Raw genomic sequence first — 26,935 nt, 5'->3', positions numbered from 1 at the left:
AACTCACCTTGCTAGTAGTGCTGAAACACTAAAAATCTCTTACTGCCGTCTCACTGGGAATCCCAAACTATTACACAATAAACACCAAAATTAATACCCAAAATAACCTTCTTGACTAATGTCCACACCATTCATTATGCCCACTCTCGTTATTGGGCCAAGGCCTAAATTAATACCCACAATAACATTCTCTCTACTTTGATCGAAGATTTGCTGCTTTTCTAGATACGAAATCTACAGCTACTTTACCATCCAAACTCCACATCACAACCAACTTCACCACCAATGATGCTTTAATTCCCCTGTGATGATGATTGTTTCTTCACTCTCTAACAACATCCAATTTCGAAAATCATAGAAGTATGTTGTTGATCTATTTATTTTACTAATGTTTGAGAATCTTCCTTCAGTTTGTACTATTTTAAAGCATGTAATAAAATCAGTTAACACATCATCCACTCAATTGGTTTGTTTAGATGCAATGTAATGCTTCCTTCGTGGTTATTTCTTGAGTTGTGGTTATTTTTATTTGGTAAAAGTATCAATAGTATGAAATAGGGACATTAAGAATTAATGAGTTAGAGATCCCATTCCCATGTGATGCAGGCAATTGGAAACCATGTTGGTCTTACAATTGGTGGTTCAAATGGTCATTTTAAGCTCAATTTCTTCAAGCTAATGATTTCCAGTACTCTTTTACATGTAAGTGGACTTTCTATTTTATAATTCAATAAAAAGATCACTAGAAACCTGAATATTGCCATTTATCATGATATTTTATGGTGGCAAATTTGAGTATCTATTTTAATCTTGATGAACTAACCATGGATTTGTATAATTGTATTCAACAAGAATACTTCGGGGATTAAGAATTGCAGCTCTTCTTGGATTATCATTTTCAAAGGATATTGAGACCGTACTTCATAAACATGCTTCATCCTTATTGGATTTAAGCCAAATATTTTTTTTCAGTTCTTTTTTTACTATGTTATTAAAATTATTTTATGTTGTCATATATGCTTGTTTATTCAGACCGGGATCATGATGGAGGTTGATTATATGCTGTTATATGGAGCTACAGAATCTTCAATTAGTCTTCTTCAAAAATATCACATTCTTGAGATTTTGTTACCATTTCAGGTTATAATTTAAGAACAATGTAATATCTGCATTGTTGTTATAAAAGAATGTAGTTAATGTTTTGAAACATGTTTGGATTGTAGGCGGCATGCATTTCTAGACAACCTTCTGGATCTGAGCAAAGTAGCTAGATGTTAATGGTATGTAAAATTGACACTTGTATCTATGTGTCTATTGTTATTAACTAATTATGAATTTATTTCTACAATTTATAGTTTGGGCTCATATTATTCAACTTCTAGTTATGTTGATCGAACAAACTTCTTTGGCAATTCAACAAAGGTTCCAATATTTTACTTGCGATATAGGAATTGTACTTTGTTTTTTGTCCCTTTTTCATCATAACAACTTTATGTGTGTGTGTTCAAGTGCTAATTTTTGTTAAAAATAACATTTTAACCTCACTTGTGTAGCAAGGATTAAAATCTTTTAAAAGGTCACAAAGATCAACAAATCTTCCCTACAAACCCATATTACAGATATTGGTGAGTCGTAATCTAAATATGAACACAATTTTCTGTTTTTAGACAATTAAGAATTGGGTTGCTATTAGCCATAAGCGTGCAAAATGGTCATTTTCATAAATTTAACACCTTGGCTTTTGAATTTGAGAAAAAAGATGAAAGAGACTAGGACAAAGTGGCACTTTTACAAAGTTGAGGGGGGGGGGGGGGGGGGGGGGGGGGGTTGAAAATATGAAAGAAATAATGGGAAAATGGTCATTTTGAAAAATAAATAGTTCAGAAAAAGAAATAAACATGAAAAAGAAAAGGACAAACATGTCATAATTACAGATTCTGTAGTTGGGTTGCTAGATATGAAGGGGATGAAAAAAGATGAAAGAGACGAACTAAATGATTGTTTTCACAAATTTAATAGCTTGGATGTTAAATTTGATAAAATGGATGAAAAGGTCAACTAGAAAAGGACAAAATGGTCTTTTTTTTACAAATTAACAATCAAGTTGTTATGATAATGTTGCAGCAGTTGCCAAGACTAGCCCATATTGAGGGAAGTAAACTGAAGGTGATATTTCTTTCTTTTCAATTATTACAATGATTAATAAGATAAATCGTTAACAAAACAATCTTTTAGTAATTGTTGCAATATTTTCCAAATGTCAGGAAGCTACTATAAAAGTCAGAGTGCTGACAAGTGAAGAATTTGATGCAAAGTTTGATAAATCTGAATTAGTACAATTTTAAAAAATGTAATGTCTGGGAATCTTTATTCAATTTGTACCAATTTAAAACATCTAATAAAATCATTTAGCATGATTTGTTGTAATTAAATTTATTGTTATAGCTATTTTGTAAATATACTGCTTTAGCTATTTTTGGATTGTGAAAATTGGGAAAATAAACCGAAAAAAGAACAGGGTGTAAACTGTAGGCATACCTATAGAGACGACATGTCGTCTCTATAGGTGAATGAATAGGACATCAAATCGTCTCTATAGGTGAATTACTAACACAATTTGTTGTTTCGATTGATTGGTATATGACGTGTATAACTTTATCTATAGAGACGACATGTTGTCTTTATAGTTGTTTCTACGGAGACGACAATTCGTCTCTATAGCTTTAATTATGGTGATTGGAAACGTATAGCAACGAACCCTTTAGAGACGATATGTTGTCTCTATAGATAAAATATTCCGACAATATGTATAACGACGATAAAAAAAACATCTATTGCGACGGGGCTATGAGGACGAACACTATAAAGACGAATTTAGTACCTACAGAGTTTACAATTGTCGTCCCTATAGGTCTCATTTCTTGTAGTGTCACTAGACTAGGTCACAAGTCCATCGAAGAAGAAGGAGATTTAGATCGGAGAACCAGGTTCAAATCAAATATAAATCGTCTCCATCAACGACCCTCCTCTGGGTGTACAACCTCTTACCCACCATGTATAACCTCCTACAAAAACCAATAGTCAAACTCCATCCCGAGGATGATTGGACCTCTAGTATGTTGGCATTCCAACCCGATGATTGAAGGGTCTGGGGTATTCCAACCCCGTGGTTGATTGGACCCATAGTATGGTGGCATTCCAACCCGATGGTTGAGGGGCCTAGGATATTCCAACCCAATAGTTGATTGTACCCATAGTATGATGGTATTGTATATGTGTTATTTGTTGTGTTGGTACTTTGGGGGAACTCAGTAAGCTTTGAGCTTACAGTTTTGGGTTATGTTTCAGGTACCTCAGATGATCGTGGGTAGGCAAAGGCTTGATCGTGCACGTCCTCATGTCGTGTTTTGTGATTTTAGGAAAACATTTGATGTTAAACTTGTTTTGAAAACTACAATGTAAACAATTATGATTTTTGGTTGATTTGAAAAAGTTTAAATATTTATGAAATTTTATAATGTTAGAGTATATGATTGATGTCTCTATGACTTGTACTTATATGTCTGCATGATAACTGTAGAGGGTGAAATAGACCCGATACCGGTTGAAAGAGGCCGAAGAGGTTGAAATATATCAAGTATTGTTTGAAAGAGACCGGAGGGGTTGGAATATACCCACTACCGGTTGAAAGAGACCGAATGGGTTGAAATAGACCCAATACCGGTTGAAAGAGACCGAATGAGTTGAAATATACCTAGATCTGTTTGACTGTATGTATGTATGACATGAGGTATTTTGGAGGAGCTCACAAAGCTTTGTGCTTACAGTTTTAAATTTATGTTTCAGGTACTTCCAGCTCGAAAAGGAAATGCCCGACTTGATCGCACTGCATCTGCCAATGTTTTTTCCGTATCTATATGATTTTGGGATTTGTTCTCTGATATTATTATACTAGGATAGACTTTTGGATGTTTTGACATGCTTACTAGATGTTTTGAAATGAATTAAAAATAAAAATTTTATCTGAAGTTTTTAGGATGTTACAAGTCAGTAGGTTAAAAAAATCAATCTGATTACATTAGCTAGTATCTTGGATTTTTTTCGTAAAAAAAATCATTTAAGACTAGACGTAAACTAGACCAAAATATTCAATTTTTTTTGGAATAAAATGCACTTTTAATATTTTATGAAACTAAAAAAAAGAGCCTCAATTAAAATTATAAAACCCAATTACCAATTATATTTGTTTACTTATTCATTAGGATGTGTCATTAAATCAATATAACGTGTCATTTAATCAAAGAAACATTAATAAAATTTGATAAAACTAAAATATCATTTTATTCATGGATTATATATATATATATATATATATATATATATATATATATATATATATATATATATATATATATATATATATATATATATATATATATATATATATGAAAAAGTGAATATACCTTTAAATGTATATAAGCTTAGGTAACCAAACATACCATAATACATCGTTTTTTTATTATATTTGCATTATAATGTTGTTAAACTTCAACCTCTAACTTGATTTACTTTGAATATTTTCAAATTTTCACTATTATCTTCCTCTTACATTACATCTTTCTACCGAACACCTACCATTTTATATATATTATTGTTGTGTTGAAGATGAAAATTATGTAAGAGAATGATAATTATGAAATATATAAAAATCATCGATATAAATCAAGTTAAGAGTTGAATTTTAAGAAAGTTTGGATGATTATAATGGATATATAATAAAAAACGATGTAGTATATATATATATATATATATATATATATATATATATATATATATATATATATATATATATATATATGTAGACTTATGTTATTGTGTTCTAACTATTTATCATGTGGATGCATGATTGATTGTGGACCAATCATTTTAGTTATTTTAAAAAAGTGATTAATAAATGGTATTGAATTAAACATAACTGAAAAATGCCATCTAATTTAATTACAAGGAAATTTTAGCCAATTAAGATAGATTTAATAAAGGAAAACTGCATATTTTAAGGGATTATAAATTTTATTAATTTTTAAAAATCGATTTTTCGAATTATAATTATTTTAATTCGGTCGTTCTGACAGAATATGTTTATGAGTATATTCAAAAATAAAAATATTGCTGAACCATAAAATAATAAAAGTATCGTTGAATCTATTTTTTGATCATGACTTTAAAAACTTTTTTTAGAATGACAAATTATTAAACCATCAATTAATGAATAAAAACAAAATTTATATTAATACTTATATAATATGGGTAACAATTGCTAAGAATTATATTTATTGTTAAAGAATAAAACTAAAAACACTTTCAAATCAGGAAAAAAAAATCAAAATATAACAAAAACAATAATACATTCTAAAAGAATAATGTTGCTAAGAATTACTTTCTATTTTGTGGTCCGTTCTTTAAGCATAAATTTCTGTGAAAACAAACCCAATTGTAGTTTAGAATCCAATAATGCATTAGCAAATGAAAAATAAAAACATAAATCAGTGAGAAAATATGCATATTCCATTCAAACAAAATTGAAATTTGTGATTCCATTCCGACAGAATTGGAATTCTAGACTCAATTACCATATGCATTCTGTTGGAATTAACAAAGAAGTTTTACTTAACCTTATCATTATGTGAAAAAGAAAAAAAAAATCAAATCGCTAGCTTTGAACTTGCATTTAGCAAGTAAAACAAATTAGAATTACCTCATAAGCCTCATTTTCTCAAAGCCTGCAAACATTTTCAAATTGAACAAATTAAAATAAAAAATCAAATTCATCTATTTCAATATGTCTTTTCTAGAAACTAAATAATGCAAATGAGAAGAGGGAAAAAGAAGTACCCAACATTTGATTTCACAAGGCTTATCACCCACATAAGGGATAGTCTTGCACAACATTCGATTCTCGACGTCAGGAAATTTTTCTGTTTGTCCTTCCTATCTTCTGAACACTCAAGCAAGATTAACACTCAAACTCAAAGGAAACTTATCCCTTCCTTAAAAAAGTTGTCATTGAATCACTGACACACATCCATAGCTCTTTCTTTTCTGCATTCAAACCCAGTCAAGAATACAAGAACGAACACCCATGGATTTCGTTGTAAAACATAAACCCCAAACATCAATCCCAATTCATCCATGAATATCATCCAGCACACAAATAAAATCTGGATTCATATTCACTTCACTGCCCACTCGTTCACCTCTCACCTTCATACCTTTGATCTTTATCTCAAATCCTTTTCTTTGAAGCATAAACCGAGGTCTCAAAACAAAAGAAAATGTTGGTGCCCATTTTTGTTCCAGCTCTTTTCCCTTTCTTTTTGTGACATCCCCATTTTCACGGCCAGAAAAGACCGATTTTGTTTGTGCCTTATAAAAATCAGAGTTCTTCTTTTAATAAAAATGTTGCGGAATTTGTTCCCAGAAAAACATGATAAATACGTTATTAAAACATTTTCGGAGAAACGTATTTTATTCATTTCAAAACATTTGGGATGTCATCGTTAATACAGAAACATAAGCATAAACAGAACTTACATTTATTTACACTAGTGATCTACATCTCTTTAAATCTCTCAGTGTAAAGTGACTTCGTATCAACACCTGTGATATAAATAAACTGAGTGGGTCAGGTTGGGAAACTTGGTGAGTACATAGGGTTTTCAACCCACAATAATATAATTATTATGTTTAAACAATCAAGCAATTAAACCCAATTACCCATCCCCATTATCTTCTTTACTCTTAAGGATCTACCCTAAGAATCAACTATTTCTCGTTCATTCGTTCCTAAGGATTATCCTAAGGAATCGACACAAAGTCCATCATAACCACGGTTTACACAACAGGCACTAAGTCTGCATAGTCGCAAGGGTTTAGGCATCAAGTCTGCATGATCACCAAGGTTTAGGCATCAAGTCTGCATGATCACCAGGGTTTAGAGTACACCGGGTGAACACGTCGTTCACAACACCTACAGGTTGCGAGCCTGCTAGTGTTCCACTGGACTGTCTAGAATAGTCCGTGGTTGTTATCCATACTCTGCTAAATGACGAGGCCATCATTTGGGAGAAAGGTTTCTCACATCGTCCACCTCTCATCCTCACCTCACAGTCTATTTCACCTCTCAACTCATCATCCAACTCATACTCCATCTACCCATGTTTTACCCCAACATTATCGTAGATATAAAATACATATACAGTTTAAATCATTTAAAACATGTATAAAATCTTTCATCAGCATAGACAACAAGTATTCAGACGTATGCACACATAGCACGTAATTTATAATAAAATACTTCATATCTATGTGTAAGATGAAAGGTACCATGCACTCACCTAATAGGTGGTGACTCAACACTCGGACAGCGCTTCGATACTCTCAAAACAACTTTCCTTCGATAAAACCTAGTATCAACACCACTAGGGTTTAGTCTACCGATATCCGCGATAAATTAATATCTGACTATTATTATTATTATATAAGCGTTAAATAACACTCAATATAACTCATAATAAAAGCCCAAATAATTATTTTAAGGTCCTAATAATGTTACTATAATTAATTAGAAGCTATATTAAAACTAGCGTAGGCGTAGCTCACTTACAGCGGGTTTTTCGCAAAAACCGGGCTTCGCTGGAGCAGCGTTTCCCGATCCGAAAGGCTCTTTTCTCGGAGCCGTCGGGCTCTCTGGGGCTTCCGCCTCGTGCTAGGGAGTTACCCTAGGCTTTGGGGGGTTAGGGAGGCTTAGAGAGAGAGAGAGAGAGAGAGAGTTTAGAGAGAGAAAGAAGGGCTTGAAGGTGTGAGAATGAATGGAACCCGTCACCTCTATTTATAGTGGAGAAATCTGATGGACTCGCCGAGTCTGAGTCATGACTCGCCGAGTTGGTTCATGTGGCAACTTTCTGGTGGTGCCACGTGTCCAATTCTGGTGGTGCCACGTCACCCCCTATCGCGTATCAGCCTTCAAACTTAGAAAAATCATAACTTTCGCATACGAGCTCCATTTTCGACGTTCTTTTTTTCCAAATGCGTAGGTAAAATCAAGATCTACAACTTTTGTTTAGACTCCGTCGGCTAATTCTCGACCGATCTCAAATTTAACAGTAGGAGGCGTTTAGACTGTTAAATGACCGCGAAGAATTCATAACTCCTTACGGACTCCGTTTTCGTCTGTCTTTTTACCGTTGAGTTCCTATTAATGAGATCTTCAACTCTCATTTAGGTCGCGTAAGCCAAAAACCGCTCGAACTAATATTCGATTTTCGGGCTGTACACTGCTAAGCCGAATCTTAGAAAAATCATAACTTCCTCATACGAAGTCAGATTTGGGCGTTCTTTTTATCGACGCTCTTAGTTTAACATATTCTACGAATTTCATTTAGATCACTAAGTCTAAAAAGTCCTCCATCGTAAATTCACTATTTACGCTTCCAGGTGTCGTGCCGGTTCCGCCGCGAAACTTCGACGGGCCATAACTTCTTCGTTATAACTCGGATTTCGGCGTTCTTTATATGTACGGAAACCTTGTGACATATTCTACAACTTGGTTAAGGTTATTTATTCTAAATAATCTTTTGTCGAAAAGTCATTTTCGACCCCTATTGCCTCTAAATTGACTAGCCCGGATCTGCGGGCGTTACAATCATCTCCCCCTTAGGATGATTACGTCCTGGAATCATCAACGAAATAGGGCTCGTATAATGACTCCATACGTCATCTCTTCATCCTAGGTAATTATAACTTCTTTATTCCTTTGAGTCTATCTCTTAGACTTATTGACTGTAAGCAGTACTTGATCGTGCACCTGCTCTCTACCTCAGGTTAGACTCCAAATTATGACCTATCATCATGTGATGCACATTTAGACTCAGGTCTGTTAGAGTTAAATTCTAAAACAGACTAAGCCTTCCTTCATGTTCTAATGTGATATAATCATACTTTAACATGTAGCATTTCTAGCTACCAACGAGCGGGATACTTCTATTGATCGCTTTGATTTTAATCGTTTGGTTTAAGTCAGACGCTATATCAAACTTGGTTCTCTAAACCACGTAACCTACTCATCGTAGTCGGACTCAATGTGATATGACCATTAGGTTCGGGATAACAACAATCTTCTTAGTCATTACCGAAACAATGGTAACGACATACTTGAATAAAACGAAATCAATTACTGGCTTCTTGGTAACCTTGTGACTTTCCCTGATCCAAGTGTGAGTCCTGTGCTTCCGGTAGTATAGGCCTCTACTACCATTCACACCTACTCATACTCGTCCCAAGTATTGTCCTGCAGTTTCCCAAGTCACCATACAAGAAAATCACATAACATTTTAACACATCAGATAACAAAACGAAGGTTTTATTATTTCTTGAAACTATTACATAGGTGTCCAAGTTCACCCTAGACTATGCCTCTAATAGGCTACATCATACGACACTATGGCTACTGCATAACTTGATCTTCGGATATGAAGTCCTCATCATTGATTCCTTGCACGGTTTTCTGCTTCGTCGAGGATCATGTGGAATGCCCTTGGCCTCGGTGGCGTTTCTGGTCTTGCTGCTTTATTTTTCCCCGGGCAGTCCCTGGAAATATGCCCTTCCTTGTTACATCCATAACACACCTTTTTGTTAGACGCACACTTGCTGGCGTAATGCCCTGTCTTTCCACATTTGTAGCAAGTCACCTCCTCGCTACATTTCCCGAAGTGCTTCTTTTTACACTTCTCGCACCACTTGGTTTCACCTCCTCCTCCTTCTTCAATCTTTGAGAATTTCTTTTCCTTGTTGGATTTTGATGATCCTTCATGTTTCCTTTTCTCGCCAACTTCAGCTCTCTCCAGACCTTTTTCCCTAATCTGGGTCTCAACATTCCTAGCTGCCCAGATGGCTCCTTTCAAAGTGGTTGCTTACTTGACCATTGGTCCAAAGTCTGCTGGTAATCCATGGGCAAACTTATTGACCTTGGAGAGCTCAGTTGGAACTAGATAAGGAACAAGCTTCATTTTCTCTGTAAAACTTGCAGCATACTCGATGACACTCATCTTTCCCTTCTTTAGGTTCTGAAACTCGTTGGTGATCTCCAGAAGATCCTGCTCAGAGCAGTACTGCATTTTTAACTGCACTAGAAAATCCTCCCATGACATCTTGCTTGCTTCTCCTTTGGGCATCGAATTGGCTAGTAGCTTCCACCAGCTTAGTACTCCAGATTTCAACAAAGGAACCGCGAGAGCGGTCTTATGCCTGTTGCTACACTCGCAACTCTCAAACATCGTCTCCATCTCGGAGATCCAGTTCATGACTTCCACCGGCGTCGGGCTTCCAGATAGACTCGGTGGTTTGGACGCCATGAAATCCTTGTATTTGCATCCACGTCCATAATTTCCTCCATCCTGGTGGTTTTGCCTAACTATTGGTGGGTTGGCTTGACCAACAGTCCCACTGTAGTTTCCCTTCTCAGTATGCCCTTCGTTCAAATCGGGCTGTTCGATCTGTATGGTTGCTTCTTCTCGATTTTGCTGGAGCAAATGTCTGGTTTCCTCCATTTGACGATCCAACATCGTCTGGATCATCGCTTGCACTCCGGCCATTGTTATTGGCTCAGCAGCGGTTACCACAACCGGTATTTGCTCAATCACTAGGGGTTGGTTTCGGTTCCCATTTGCATTCATGTTTCCGCTACGGGTCCTTGCCATCTTGATCTATACACCGAATAAGGTGAATCTAGACCTTTACTTAAGATTGACGTTTAAATCATCCTTATCACTTCGAAACGTTTATATGCTAGTTCTAATATCGTATTCGTACGTTTAGAATCCTAAACACATAAGGTTTCCAGATCCGATCGGCAACAGACCATAGATCCGATCAAACTATGGCATCATTTAGCACGTAAAAGAAATTTAGGCATCATTCCTAAAATAAGCTAGTGCTTGTGTCTATTCAGGTGCATTACCTAAATCTATTTGACACACTCCTCACAATCATCACTTAGCATTCTAAGTTTAAGTCTAGAAATAAATCCATATTCCTAGTTCGCTTAAACTAATGCTCTGATACCAACTGTGACATCCCCATTTTCACGGCCAGAAAAGACCGATTTTGTTTATGCCTTATAAAAATCAGAGTTCTTCTTTTAATAAAAATGTTGCGGAATTTGTTCCCAGAAAAACATGATCAATACGTTATTAAAACATTTTTCGGAGAAACGTATTTTATTCATTTCAAAACGTTTGGGATGTCATCGTTAATACATAAACATAAGCATAAACAGAACTTACATTTATTTACACTAGTGATCTACATCTCTTTAAATCTCTCAGTGTAAAGTGACTTCGTATCAACACCTGTGATATAAATAAACTGAGTGGGTCAGGTTGGGAAACCTGGTGAGTACATAGGGTTTTCAACCCATAATAATATAATTATTATGTTTAAACAATCAAGCAATTAAACAAAATTACCCATCCCCATTATCTTCTTTACTCTTAAGGATCTACCCTAAGAATCAACTATTTCTTTTTCATTCGTTCCTAAGGATTATCCTAAGGAATCGACACAAAGTCCATCATAACCACAGTTTACGCAACAGGCACTAAGTCTGCATAGTCGCCAGAGTTTAGGCATCAAGTCTGCATGATCACCAAGGTTTAGGCATCAAGTCTGCATGATCACCAGGGTTTAGGCATCAAGTCTGCATGATCACCAAGGTTTAGAGTACACCGGGTGAACACGTCGTTCACAACACCTACAGGTTGCGAGCCTGCTAGTGTTCTACTGGACTGTCTAGAATATTGTAGTGGCATAAGAACATGGTTTGGCATGCAGAATTAAAGCTTGCACAATTGAACATGGTGATTTGGGTGTTTAAGAGATATATTGAATGTATATGGTGTTACACAAAAAGGATCTAGATCTAGACTACATAATTAACACACACTTATACACTCACTTTTACATCTCTCAAAGCACACCTCTACAAGTGGACAAACCCACCTTATATAGAGGCGTTTACATGTCTCTCTCTCACTCTAACTAACAAATGGGTCTAAAGGCTAAAGCACCACATGCAAGTGGGTTTTACAAAAGTCAAACATTTACAAAGTCATGAATGAATAACTTTGCACCCCAACATTCTCCCCCTCAAAGTTAGGAATGAATGACCCACTTCAAATCTTCCAAAATCAAGCACTACGCGGTTCGAGCCTCAAAGGTGACACATGTCGAAACAAACTTCAGTCTTCAATTCTTCCATGACTCTTCAATTTGGGCTCTAGAATGTGAGACCATACAATCCGAGCAGCAACGAATGATTAAGAGTATTCCAAACTCCAAATAATCACCCAAAGTTGCGCATAAAAACACACCCCAAAAATCTTCAATAATTCCAAACCCATTTCGAACACATCACTTCCGAACTTCCAATTGCATCATCTCGTAGCTTCAAAACTTCAAGATCACTTCGGTCTTCAAATCCGCGTAATATGAAAAATTCAAGTTCGAATTTCCATATAAAACTTCTCCCCCTTTTTATAATCGAAATTTGATCATAAAACTCAATGGAAAAAGAATGTGCTCTATTCGGAATTTTTCATGTCAAAACTCCCCCTTAACATGTGGCATAAACTTTGTACTTCAATCCGGAAAACCCAAAAAATATTCAATTTTTATTTCCGTTCACGGATTGCCTTTGACAAAATTTCTCAAAAATAGGTAGAAATTGTCAATTTCAAAATTCTGCAGTGACCCGTTGCGCCAAAAACAGCCAAATATGCGAAACACACTCCCTTTTGCGAAACTGGGTAAAATGTGTAAATTCGCATAAACTGCAGGGATCAGATTTGAAAAATCTGCAATTTCATCATTTTATGACCCCAGTTGCGAAGTTGGGTATAAACTGTCAAAAATGCGAAACTACAGGTATTCGTTTTTACAATTTCTGCATGTTCTTCAAACTTGCGAAGTTGGGCTATTTGAGTTATTTCTTGAAAAGAACAGGACCAAATGCGAAACTTTTGTTTTCTTCTTCATTGAACGAGTGCTTCGCATATTCACTCTTCACATGTGACTTCGCATTTTTAACCCCAATCAACCAAATGCGAACTGAATTTCAACCTTAATCACATTCGCATTCTTAATCCAATTAATCCAAATGCGAAATTAGTTTTGAAACCCAGATGCGAACTCAATTTATTTTGATCTCATATGCGAAAATAATTGAGACCAAGATGCGAATGGAAAAATCAATCTGTTCGTTCATTATTTCAATCCACATCAAACGAACTCACGCAAATCAATTCTTGCGAACTGAATGAACCAAATCAATAAACCAAACGTGAATTCAATCTCACGAACTTCGCTTCCCAGAAACAATCAACCAACTCAAAATCGACATCAACGATTCGTTAACCCAATCATCCAGTTCACATGCGAAACTTGTTTGACCATTAACCACAAAATTTTCATCATTCACATTTCATTCACCAAATGAGAAATCAAATCTAATCACTCATCAAACCCATTCGATCGTAAAACCATTCAATCTTCGTACAATCGGTTTCCAAATCTCATACAATTGCCAAACGTGAACTAACACACAGTGTTCGTCATCAAAACATAGATCCAAATCAAGTTCGAAATTAAACACCAAATCAAATAGTATTTGGACATCCACAACCCATGTTCAACTTGTATCAACCGATTTCAACTTCCAATTCAACGATTCAAACAATAGAAATCGAGTTTGACTTTTTATAAAATTGACTTGTCGAAATCAAATTGCAAGAAACACGAAATTGAAGTATCCAATACCAAATTTCAGATCAAAAACGTATTTTATCACAAGTTCTAGGCCTCTTTCATGAATTCTTGACCAAAATCGATAAGATCAAAGAATTAATTTTCAATTATCCGACTGAGACTTGAACAAAAGCGATTATAAAATCGAAGCGATGAAATCGATTTACAAAAATGACTCAACAATCAATTCCAATCGAAGTTAATATTTAAAGAAACGAAGATGAAGATATGATTAATTGCAGATGATTAAGAATCCAGAACTGAATCGTGTGAGTTCAAAGGTACAACTATTTGATGCGTGCAAACTTAGATCTGGAATGAGACTAATTTGTCATACGATGTAAACAAATTTTGATCAAATAAGAATTTTGAATGGGCTCAAGATTTCAACTCATATCAAATGAACAGTAATGGATCAAATATTGGGTTACGAATCAACAATTAATGAACTATCACTGATTTGGGCTTCAAAGTGTATAGATGAATAGTAACGAATTTAACTTTTGGGATTCAAAACGATTAACCGAATGTTAATTGGAATATGAAATTGATTTGGCTCAATAAATTTGAACACTACCAATATTCGAATTTAGATTTTGCTTTTGGTTGGATTTGATCTTAAAAAAAATTGATTGGATCAACAATGAGGTTTGAAACGAATTAGATCCAATGAATCAAAACGATCAAAAATCAAGAACGCAAAGCACAAATCCAAATATTACGAGAGATCATAGAGAGAGATTCACCAAAATTGATCAAATTGCGACAAAATTTGCCAAAGCGATAATCGTTCTTCAAAAGTCACGTTGATCGTGAAAACCAAGCTCTGATACCAATTGTAGTGACATAAGAACATGGTTTGGCATGCGGAATTAAAGCTTGCACAATTGAACTTGGTGATTTGGGTGTTTAAGAGATATATTGAATGTATATGGTGTTACACAAAAAGGATCTAGATCTAGACTACATAATTAACACACACTTATACACTCACTTTTACATCTCTCAAAGCACACCTCTACAAGTGGACAAACCCACCTTATATAGAGGTGTTTACATGTCTCTCTCTCACTCTAACTAACTAATGGGTCTAAAGGCTAAAGCACCACATGCAAGTGGGTTTTACAAAAGTCAAACATTTACAAAGTCATGAATGAAAAACTTTGCACCCCAACAGTCCGTGGTTGTCATCCATACTCTGCTGAATGACGGGGCTATCATTTGGGAGAAAGGCTTCTCACATCGTCCACCTCTCATCCTCACCTCACGGTCTATTTCACCTCTCAACTCATCAGCCAACTCATACTCCAGCTACCCATGTTATACCCCAACATTATTGTAAATATAAAATACATATACAGTTTAAATCATTTAAAACATGTATAAAATCTTTCATCAGCATAGACAACAAGTATTCAGACAATATGCACACATAGCACGTAATCTATAATAAAATACTTCATATCTATGTGTAAGATGAAAGGGACCATGCACTCACCTGATAGGTGGTGACTCAACACTCGGACAACGCTTCGATACTCTCAAAACAATTTTCCTTCGATAAAACCTAGTATCAACACCACTAGGGTTTAGTCTATCGATATCCGCGACAAATTAATAGTCTGACTATTATTATTATTATATAAGCGTTAAATAACACTCAATATAACTCATAATAATAGCCCAAATAATTATTTTAAGGTCCTAATAATGTTACTATAATTAATTAGAAGCTATATTAAAATTAGCGTAGTCGTAGCTCACTTACAGCGGGTTTTTCGTAAAAACCGGGCTTCGCTGGAGCAGCGTTTTTCAAGCCGAAAGGCTCTTTTCTCGGAGCCGTCGGGCGCTCCGGGGCTTCCGCCTCGTGCTAGGGAGTTACCCTAGGCTTTGGGGGGTTAGGGAGGCTTAGAGAGAGAGTTTAGAGAGAGAAAGAAGGGCTTGAAGGTGTGAGAATGAATGGAACCCGACACCTCTATTTATAGTGGAGAAATCTGATGGACTCGCCGAGTCTGAGTCATGACTCGCCGAGTTGGTGCATGTGGCAACCTTCTGGTGGTGCCACGTGTCCAATTCTGGTGGTGCTACGTCACCCCCTATCGCGTATAAGCCTTCAAACTTAGAAAAATCATAACTTTCGCATACAAGCTCCGTTTTCGACGTTCTTTTTTTCAACGCGTAGGTAAAATCAAGATCTACAACTTTTGTTTAGACTCCGTCGGCTAATTCTCGACCGTCTCAAATTTAACAGTAGGAGGCGTTTAGACTGTTAAATGACCGCGAAGAATTCATAACTCCTTCATACGGACTCCGTTTTAGTTTGTCTTTTTACTGTTGAGTTCCTATTAATGAGATCTTCAACTCTCATTTAGGTTGCGTAAGCCAAAAACCGCTCGAACTAAAATTCGAGTTTCGAGTTGTACACTGCTAAGCCGAATCTTAGAAAAATCATAACTTCCTCATACGAAGTCAGATTTGGGCGTTCTTTTTATTGACGCTCTTAGTTTAACATACTCTACGGATTTCATTTAGATCACTAAGGCTAAAAAGTCCTCCATCGTAAATTCACTATTTACGCTTCCAGGTGCCGTGCCGGTTCCGCCGCGAAACTTCGACGGGCCATAACTTCTTCGTTATAACTCGGATTTCGACGTTCTTTATATGTAAATTCACTATTTACGCTTCCAGGTGCCGTGTTGGTTCCGCCGCGAAACTTCGACGGGCCATAACTTCTTCGTTATAACTCGGATTTCGACGTTCTTTATATGTACGTAAACCTTGTGACATATTCTAAAACTTGGTTAAGGTTATTTATTCTAAATAATATTTTGTCGAAAAGTCATTTTCGACCCCTATTGCCTCTAAATTGACTAGCCTGAATCTGCGGATGTTACACTTTTGGTAAGATGAATAGACCCCAAACACCCCTCTTTCCTTTGATTTTCTTGATGTCATCGAAGAGTGAAACGACCCTAGTAGAGAGGCTGTTTTCGTGGAGTAAGACACATAAAACACTTCGCTTGCTGCTAATCTCAAAGATAAAGAAAAGATGAAGTAAGAAGCTTACTGGAGCCGAACACGTAATCTTCAACCCCTTGTTTCTTTCTCTATTGTTCACATTGCTATAGACCCCCGAAGGTCTCGACCTCGTCGATTGATTTTCCCCATCGAACCATTCCTTCGTTCGCACCTCAAGCCGCCTTCGGAACCCTTTGAACCATTCCGCTTTCGTGCCTCCTTCCCACTAACTGAAACTCTCGTACCTTCCTCTTCCCCGTTCATCGAACAGAACCTTCGGAAACCTCAACTGGTTCGAAGTTTTCGCTACTGGTGACGCCAGGAACTTGCTCCTCGCCACCGGACATGAACAGAGAAGCTTGGTTGCTTCTAATTCGCCGACCCCGGACACGACGACCTTCGCTTGCCATGTGATCGGCGAATGTCGCCTGCGAAGCCTTCATATTTTCCCTCTCATCACCTTCGTTCACCAGTCCACCCAAGGGTAGATGGCGATTAGGGTTAGATTGATAAGATTATGTTGATGAGATATGGCGCACATAAGTTGATCGGTGTTTGTGGTCGTTGCCGGATCGGTGATTGTGGTATGCGACCTATATTTGGTATTTGGAAAAAGAGAAAACGGCTGTAGATATAGATGGGGAAAAATTAGGTTAAAAGCCAACCTATCAATACCATGATTATAGGAAGAAGTATTTGTAGAAGTTATTAATCAAATTACTAAATTACTATTATTTATTTATTCAATTTTGATTGGTCCATATTATTCCTACATCCACACAATAATTAGTTAGAATACTTGAACCTTGTCTCCCTCTCTCTTTCTTTCTTTCTCTCTCTCTCTCTCTCTCTCTATATATATATATATATATATATATATATATATATATATATATATATATATATATATATATATATATATATATATATAGAATTAGGTTCAAATGTTTTTAGCAACTATTGTGTGCCTAAATGCACCAATAAGAATTCAAGAAAAATAAATAAATCATTAATGTAAAAAAAGGGTAGATGGGTCATTTTGTTTTTATAAACTAAAAATAAATTCTTATATATTTGGTATATCCCTTAAATCACGTCTACTACTGTTTTGCTTATTTAAAATCATCATATCCACAACCCTAAATGCACAAAGAGGGGACGCGTCTTCTTCAACAGATCGAGAATAAGGAACGATCGAATGGGAGCAGTCAAAAATCAAGGGCACTAGTGAGGGTCAAATAGATTTGTAGGGTGGGCTGAGAAAGGGACTTTGGTCCTCATCATCGTCTTCATCAAATCGAGAAGGCATCAAACAATTCAGGGAAGTCGAATGGTGGTCCCTTAAATCACGTGTGCAGTTTTTTTTATAAACCTTATCATTTTCAAGTCTCCAAATAATTAACCCTATGCCGTCGTCGACATTTTCTTCATCATCTTCATATACTACATGCAACACAGTCATCATCTTCACGGCATATGATTGATTTTTCTACAAAGATTAGTAACGAGACACATGGCACACACCATCGATCAGATCCGGGTAACTTTTCTTTTTTGTTAAAAAAATGTCATATTTAGATAGTAAGTTCTTTAGTTATGTAGAATTGAAAATATTCCAACTTGCTGTCTTAGTGAACTGTTGGTGGAATTGAAAATATTCCGATTTGCACACCAATTGTTTGTTAAAATGTCTCAGTGAACTTCAGTTACTTATTCCAAAATTTGTTCTTTCTTGCTTAATGAGTCACTTTTAGTTAGAAGGAAGCATAGAAAAAGATGTTAGTTCGTATGGTTCCAACTCTTGTATCAGGGCCTTATAATGTAAGTAACATTCTTTATTCATGTGTTCAAGTTGATGAGTTTCAATTTCTTTTATGTGGATGCTCTTCTTTCTTACAAAATAATGTTTTCAAATCTTATATGAAAACCATGTTTCTATGCTTTAATGGGTCTGCCATATATTTTGTTTTTCTTTCGGTTATGGAATACAATTCTAGGTTGTTTGTGCCTTTTTATTTTTCATCAACACAAATTAATTTACTCTTTGAACCTTGTGGTATACATTCTAAATCATGTTGCTGGAAATTATGTTTATATGTAAACTATTGCAAGTAAATCAAATATGGTTTTTGGCTTGTTCGATGATAATGTCTAACAAGTGTTTGTTGAAATGTCTGAAGAGTATTTAAAGAATTTAACCTTGTGGTATGCATTCTGTCGGAATTACTAGCTGTAAATACAATACCTTTGAATGTATTCTATATATTCTATCAGAATTTATTCTATCATAATAAAATCGATGTATTCTGTCAGAATGTATTATAAGCATTATATCATATTCTATGTATTCTATCAGAATATATTAAGTGATAGTTAATTGTAAGTAACATGTTTTTTTTAACAATTATTAGTTTTTGTTGTATTTGTGATAGGAATGACTGGAAGAAGGCGTTGAAGACCTTGATATTCTTTTAGAATATGTATAATTATATTAAAATGTATAAAGATTTTAGTCTGTAAGAATATGTATGAATTTGTATTTAAGTTTGGATGTATAAGAATATATTAGAATGTTGTTATTTTTCAACATTCGATTCAAAAATTTTGTTTTTCTTCAATAATATTATATTAGAATAAAATTCTGAAAGAGCATCATTCTAACAAAATAATATTCTATTAGAATAAAATTCTGAAAGAGCATCATTCTAACAAATAATATTTTGACAGAATAAAATCGGTAAAAATTTGAAATTGAATTAATTAAAAAATTCAGATTTTTTTTTAAATTAGGAAAATTAATCATCCCTAAAAATCCGAAAATTTCCTTTTATAAATGTAGTTAATTGTCTAAAATACCCTTTTGCTTAAAATTGTGTGATTATATGCTACATGTTACCCCATTGTAATATCATACACCCTCAAATCATGTTCATTGATTAATTTCATCCATTGGTTCAGATTTGTGCATTTTGTCACACAATACTCAGTAAAAACAAAATAACCTAAGCCTATATATATATATATATATATATATATATATATATATATATATATATATATATATATATATATATATATATATATATTATACATTTTGTCACACAATACTCAGTAAAAACAAAATAACCTAAGCCTATATATATATATATATATATATATATATATATATATATATATATATATATATATATATATATATATATATATATATATATATATATATATATATATATATATCGTATGTTTTTGTACCGATTCGAGTCTTACGATGTAATAATTATGATTGTTATTTTACCTTCATTGATCCATTACTTTTTTGTTTGACTTTTACGAGACTTTGACATTATTATTGTTTTCAAATTAAAAGCATTAAACAATTTCCAGTAAATTTGAATATATGTGTATTATATATGGATATTTGAATTTAGTTTAATATGTTTGATATAAATAAAAAACAGATAAAAAAAAGAAACTCAAAACTGATCAAAGCTTATACTAATAAGTTAGTAACTACAAATTTTTGATGTATGTATTTTCCATTTCGCTACAATAAGAAGTTAGTAACGAATATTTTTGGTGCATATATATTTAATTTCTATTTAATTTGCTAATGCCTATTGCGATTTCCTCTTAGGCATTTAGAAATCAAATGGAAAATTGCTTCAAGTCTTAAACAAGGAAATGTTTAATGTTGTCGCTTTTTTTTCTTTTAGTTTTAATGTTTAAAGCGAGCCGGATTCTGCGACGAGATGTCTGGAGAGGCCGATCTATAGACGACATTCTAAAATGATAGTGCGAAACTTTTAGTGACCACTTGCCATCATTGGATATCTAAGCGCTGACTTGTGTACCTTTAAGGACGACATTAATGTTGTGGTTGTACTAGGGTTGATTTTTTGTAGTGTCATATTATACAACACACTACTTTTGAAATAAGTATAAGATTCAAATACACACTTTCAAATTATTGAGATCAAATCCAAACCACACAAGCAAACACAACATACTTAACGTTTGCAACGTCAATTTAGGAGGTATGAATAAAGTAGTTTTTCCAAACTAAAACATCAATCCATCACAATCCCAGTGAATTATGTAACTTGAGTTAAAGCTTGAGATAATCAACGTTCAATGGCTTCAACACGTCACTAGCATCTACCTCGATGTAGTTTATGTGTTTCAGTGGCAAATGCATGTAGACAATCCAATCCTCGTCGTTGACTGGTCCAGGCATTATCATCACCAAAAAGTCCGAGCTTTCAGATGGTACATAGCATGATCCAAAAGCCACCTTACCCCACCCGAAATCTGTTCCGTCCATGGTGTGAAACCTTTGTCCTGCTGACACCATCACCGCCATTTCTTCACCAGCAAATGCCTTTGATGTCAGTGGTTGTGGCCGTTTTTCTTCCACCCAATCTATCAGCTCCAGGAAATGTTCTTTATTAGTTGCAATCTGCAAGAATTCATGGACCTCTGTAGCAACATTAGCCAATGACATCCCCCTTAACTCCTAACTTGTCAAAAACACCAAGTTAGAATTACAATATTACAATATGTAATAGTATTCATAACTTATAGTTATAAAAGATACAAAATTAACAAAATGGTTTGCAAGTTACAGGAATATATAGGTTGTTACGTTTGATTAGAAATGAAGAACAAAATGTATATTTAGTGGCGACACTTGTATAAATTTATTACCTGTGCTGTTTTCGACCCATAAGGCATTGATATAACATTGCCAAAGTATGAAGCCATCAGTTTTTCTTTCTCTTCTCCATCTCCCTCACTCAATCTTCTCCTTCCATTGACTGCAACAGCCACGTTGCACACTCTGTTGTGCTTCCCGGAGTCTTCCATGCTCAGTGCAATTTTCTTCCACAAGAAGGAGGTAAATGCCTCTACCTTTGACCTCATGCACCCATTCTCACTTGCCAACAGTTGTAGCCTTTTAATTTGCTCACCCTCAACATAAAATGTGCGATTAACGAGTGAATGGTCTCCATTATCGTCATTTTGATCATTTGTAGTCTTGGATGGTGGTAAAAAGGGAGCAAACATATTGTCGATTGATGTGGAATAAATGGGTGGACACCTCGGATTGAAGTAGGATCTTTCAAAGGAGGGAAACATAGACAGATCAGTTCCTGTACGAGTTATGTTTGCCCATGATGAGATAAACATGTCAGCCGAGTACCCATCCGCTATCCTATGATCAAAAAGGCACCCTATCACTATGCCTCCACATTTTAACTCCGTAACCTGTACGTAATTAAAACAATACTTTATAAGCCAATCAGATAACTGAAGATTGAAATGTTTTATGTATTCTTTTATTTGAGAAGATACTGATTAATAAACAAATAACACTATTATAAAAAAGGCAGAATCAAATTCCTGTCGGATAATCCATTTATTGAAATAAACTTTGACAGAAAAAAAATTCAGTCGGATAAAAGGGCTTTGGTAATTTTTTATTAGCAACAGAATCTTTGAGAATTATTAACTGATTTATTCACAGTATACCTTATACGTACATACACTTTTTATGTAGACTTTAGGTTCAAGTTTGATGGAATACTGACCTAATCATTTAGTGACAGATTTTAAAGCAGATTTCTGTTGTGACTATTTCCGATGGTATATTGAGCATGTTTAGTGTCATTTTTTTCGTTGGTAAAATGCAGCTTCATAAAAACATAAATAAATACAAAAGTTATTATAGATAGTATTTACAAGTTATTATAAGATATAGTACAATTTACGTTGCGAAAGTTACTAGTAAATGTATTGGTTAACGGAATTATATATTTGATTGTATAAAGTTGATCTTTGTGGATCTAATCTCTTATCTATCAATATCTTATTGTAACCTGGCATATATATCATTGTATTATCAGTGTGAAGTTATAATATTAGAATGTCTTCACCAGATGTTTTGTATGATTAGAATTAATATATAAGCTAAGAGACTTATCATTAGTACTTTATATTATATGTTTGATGAATGTAGAGTGCATGTAAGTATAATATCGAATTATAAACCGTACAACAAAACAACGAGGTTCAAGTGGGTCGCGCCCCCTTGCAGGTAGGGGTGGGAGCCGGTTCAGTTTTTTGGTTTCCTCGAATCGATTTCCTAGGTTTGAAAATTTTTTTGGTTCAATTCGAAAACCGAACCAAATCGAATTCAAATTCTCCAGATCAAATTTGGTTTGGTTCGGTTTGAAAACCGACGAAACCAAATATAAACTTAAAAATTTTTATAACATAAATTAAAATGTTTTTAACATAAAAACCTAAAGTTGCAAACACAAATATCTAAAGTTTCATATAAAATGATCAAAATAGTAAATGGGTTAAAATGATTTTTACTTTATAATTAATACTTTTATTTAATATAAAATATAAAATATATTTTTTAATTAATTAATTTATGAAATTCGGTTATTTCAGTTCAGTTTGGTTTAAACTTCATGAGACCGAAGTTCGAACCAAAAACCAAATTCACAATTCGGTTGGTCTTGAACCAAACCGAAAACCAAATTTGAATATTGTTCTGTCTGAAATTGATTTCGGTTCAATTTGTTTTCGGGTTTTTCGATTCCGAACCAAATAATTCTCACTCCTATTTGCAGGTCTAGGAGCAGTGCCCCTAACGGGGTCCAAGGGGTAGAGCCCCTGACGGTGAGCCCCACCAACCAATCAATGGGTGGGGTTGAAGGCAACCCTACATATTATTATGGTAAAATTTACAAATCTTATCAATTTTGAAAACCATTAACAATATCATTAAATCCATGATTCTCTTCACTAATTTAGGTGATGAAAACTCTAATATATCAAGTATAAATACGACTTCTCTATTAAACCATAGTTACAACCCCCTCTCTCTCTCTCTCTCTTTCTGAATTCACTAGCAATTTGGTTCATGTTTTTTTCTTAGATTCGTAAGTATTCATTTGGATTATCTTAAAGTAGATTTTCTTGTAACCCAGATATAAAGTAGAAATATTAGTTCAAAATGCGAACTCACACGATCTATGGGTAAATCAAATTGGAATTAACAAAGAGTTATGAAGTGAAACAGATTACCCAAAAAATAAAGCAAATGGTTGTAGGACGGATTCGATCATTGATTAAAAAGAAGTGGGGAATAAAAGGCGCCCGACCTATTAGCAATCTGATCTCCTAAAGTTTCATTTAAATGTTTGCGTAACTTATAATATATTAACGTATATAACAAATAATTTCATAAAACTCGGGTCCTATTTACATTAATATGAAAAATCGAGTAGTTGTATAGGATCCCTCGGGCAATAGGTTTGTCCCTGCCATGAAGTCGTTTATCGGATGTAGTACCATATCATGTAATTAATTAAACTCTTTCAATAGTCGCCAACTTATATGCATGAACCTTCCTATTAACCATCTATATATTTTATTTTGATTCAATTGTAAAACATTACCTGAACAGCAAACACTCCACGTGGTTTCTTGGGCATAAGTTTAGCCTCGATGCCTTCATTATCGGGATTGTAAAAATTTAGTTCCTTGAGTTGCACGTCTGCAACAGCTGTGACAAAGTTAACACCTTGATTGCAGCGAATTTGTTTCTCTTCGACAGCTTGATTCCATATGATATCGCCGGCGAGGGGGTAGTAGACGGTGAGAGCTCGAGATAAGGAGGCTTTAAGGGTATTTACTATGGTAGAGAAACTTCCATTAGAGGGTTTCTTGAAGCACAAGAAAGAACCAATTTCAAATGGTGGGAAAATCAAGTCTAGGTTTGTAAACGGTAACCAATGATTATTCCATGGTTCTTCTACACCCACCACTACATTATCAATCACCTCTATTGGGAAAACCATGTCCCTACTACTCATGTCAGGGAGAGGAGCAGTAAAAATGTTTGTGTGTGAGAGAGATTGTAAGATACTTAAAAAGACTACAATATGGAATATATATAGAGAGAGAGACACTAATGCCATGCCCGATGACCAGTGTTGTCAAATCACCCTTGTATATGTCTTGATTATCTTCAAAATTAGTTACAGTTTTGGTCCTTATGGTTTAGATGCTTCTGCACTCATACTCAAATATATTGAACTTTGACACATTTCATTCTTATAGTTTCTAAAACTTGCACCAATGATCCCTAAGACTAACTCCGAAATGTTAAGAATCTAAAACTTGCACCAATGATCCCTAAGACTAACTCCGTCAGAAATGCTTAAATGCATGTTAAACAAAAAAAGTCATCTGAGATATACTTTTTCTCATTTTCTTATTTTCATCTTAATTTTTAAATAAAGAAACCACAAATCACCAGCAACACATTACATTGCAATCACATTGTTACCGAAAAACCAAACAAAACCCCACATCACAACCATCACCCACATGCCTTCAAAAAAACCAACCATACACACTACAACAATTACCCACCTCGTGCCAAAAAACCATCCACCAACGACTAATCACTACGACCATCACCATTGATGTCCCCAGAAAATCTACACCACTACATCACCCTAATCACCATTATCAACAAAAATAACCAATCATAATCATCAGCACCACCACCATGACCAATTACCACCAACCACCACCTTACCAAATCATTTTTAACGTCAAATTCGAAGTGTAGTGTATTGAAGATTATTATGGGTCGTAAAGGCCATATCAAATTTGTTGATTGTAGGCCATTTATTATAATTGAACGAAAAAGGATTTTTTAAGTGAAAGAGAAGCAATTTTCCCGACAACACATCCTTCCCCGATTCTATCAATAATGACATATGAAGAGGAATCACAATCGATGCGACAATCATTTGGTGAAAGAGAGCGAGGGTGGCATCTCTAGGGTAAATCCAAATATAATCTAGGTCCACTTACAGACTCGAGAGTAAGGATGAACATCAAAACCGGGTACCCGCTTTTGGAACCATAATCGCCTCGGAACTGCTGGTTCTGGAATTGGAATTGCCTTAAGCGGTTCCGGTTCCAATTCTCATTTTTTCGGAACCTCTACCTGCTGGGTACCCGCCGAAACCGGTTGGTCCGATTATGTCACTCATAAGAGAATGATATTTGGCAAAAAAAGCCTTCATATATATATATATATATATATATATATATATATATATATATATATATATATATATATATATATATATATACACACACACACACATATAGGTAGGTAGGTTCAAATATGGATGTACAACTATTGTGTGGATGTAGGGATAAATATGATCCAATCTTTTCAAAAATCAAGATAAGGGTATGTTTGTAATCTTACATATTTATTATTAATGTTAATTAATTATATCAAATATAATCCCCTATAATTATAGTATTTACCTTGATTTTCTCACTAATCCCAATTATCTTTCTCCATCTCTTTCTTTAAAATCATTTCAGGCACCACCTTCTTTGACTAATACCATCAACCACCATTGCCCCCATATGATCGACTACATCAGGAACAAGAGAATGAACAAGAAGGCTTTATAAAAAAAAACTTTAGTCAACACCATCAAATTCTTGGGGATTGATTTCGGATCATCCTGGTTTGTGCATCGATTATGCTATGATGTGTCGTATATTGTACGATGACGTCATGAGGTGTAACCCCAAGAACCATATTGGTTCATAGGGGCACTTTGTTCTCTCCAATAGACATGGATGTATGCTCCAATATGCTTTATTATTATTTTTTATCAATTTGCATCAAAGGTGTCGTAATGGATGTTCATAAGGGACAATCAATTCATGATTTAATTTCATTTTGTATAGCTATACAATCATTAGTGTTTATTTTTAGAGGCATTCTTACCGATTAAAATGTACTATATGTAGGAACGATAAATCTAGCGGCAATCATTCTTTGAAAAACGGTACTTTGAATAATGACAATACTGAAGAAAAAAAGATGTGCTACCCACGAAAACTCTATATTTGGCTGAAATTGCAACCAATGAACACTCTCTATAGCTAACGACATAAGTGATCCGGTCCCATTCTTATTTATTTCTTATTATTTGTTGAGCTA

General features: G+C 34.7%; 1 protein-coding gene and 2 long non-coding RNA genes across 4 annotated transcripts; 2 read left to right on the top strand and 1 right to left on the bottom strand.

The window, feature by feature from the left end:
• Positions 1-246: 246 nt before the first annotated feature.
• On the top strand, positions 247-1,284 carry LOC145039027 (uncharacterized). Its single transcript, XR_013679694.1, has 4 exons — positions 247-360; positions 607-702; positions 1,033-1,140; positions 1,224-1,284. It is a non-coding gene; the product is annotated as an uncharacterized LOC145039027 (long non-coding RNA).
• A 16,781-nt stretch (positions 1,285-18,065) lies between these two features.
• LOC145038388 (uncharacterized) lies at positions 18,066-19,428 on the top strand. Its single transcript, XR_013679342.1, has 3 exons — positions 18,066-18,415; positions 18,630-18,696; positions 19,308-19,428. It is a non-coding gene; the product is annotated as an uncharacterized LOC145038388 (long non-coding RNA).
• Positions 19,429-20,816: 1,388 nt separating this feature from the next.
• LOC145041453 (coniferyl alcohol acyltransferase-like) lies at positions 20,817-24,802 on the bottom strand. 2 transcript variants are annotated; one of them, XM_078989525.1, is made up of 3 exons: positions 24,348-24,802; positions 21,580-22,140; positions 20,817-21,388 (listed from the first exon to the last, which is right to left on the bottom strand). In XM_078989525.1, exons 1-3 carry the CDS (start codon positions 24,762-24,764, stop codon positions 20,981-20,983), a joined length of 1,386 nt encoding a protein of 461 aa, XP_078845651.1. In that variant the 5' UTR covers positions 24,765-24,802; the 3' UTR covers positions 20,817-20,980. The 2 variants fall into 2 exon arrangements, with proteins under 2 accessions (XP_078845651.1, XP_078845652.1); XM_078989526.1 differs by having other exon boundaries at positions 20,817-21,331.
• Positions 24,803-26,935: the final 2,133 nt, after the last annotated feature.

Source organism: Lactuca saligna, chromosome 4 (assembly GCF_052625555.1).
Source record: "Lactuca saligna cultivar CGN05327 chromosome 4, ASM5262555v1, whole genome shotgun sequence".
Taxonomy (NCBI): Eukaryota; Viridiplantae; Streptophyta; class Magnoliopsida; order Asterales; family Asteraceae; genus Lactuca; species Lactuca saligna.
Note: the sequence above shows the minus strand (reverse complement) of the source record. Positions and strands in the feature narration are given on the sequence as shown.

What these genes read in the sequence shown, in the direction of transcription:
- LOC145041453 (XM_078989525.1), bottom strand. Translation starts at nt 24,764, where the DNA reads ATGAGTAGTAGGGACATGGTTTTCCCAATAGAGGTGATTGATAATGTA. An exon ending in GTGGAGTGTTTGCTGTTCAG is followed by an intron (nt 22,141 to 24,347) that starts GTAATGTTTTAC and finishes AATTACGTACAG; the next exon opens with GTTACGGAGTTAAAATGTGG. An exon ending in ATGGGTCGAAAACAGCACAG is followed by an intron (nt 21,389 to 21,579) that starts GTAATAAATTTA and finishes TTGACAAGTTAG; the next exon opens with GAGTTAAGGGGGATGTCATT.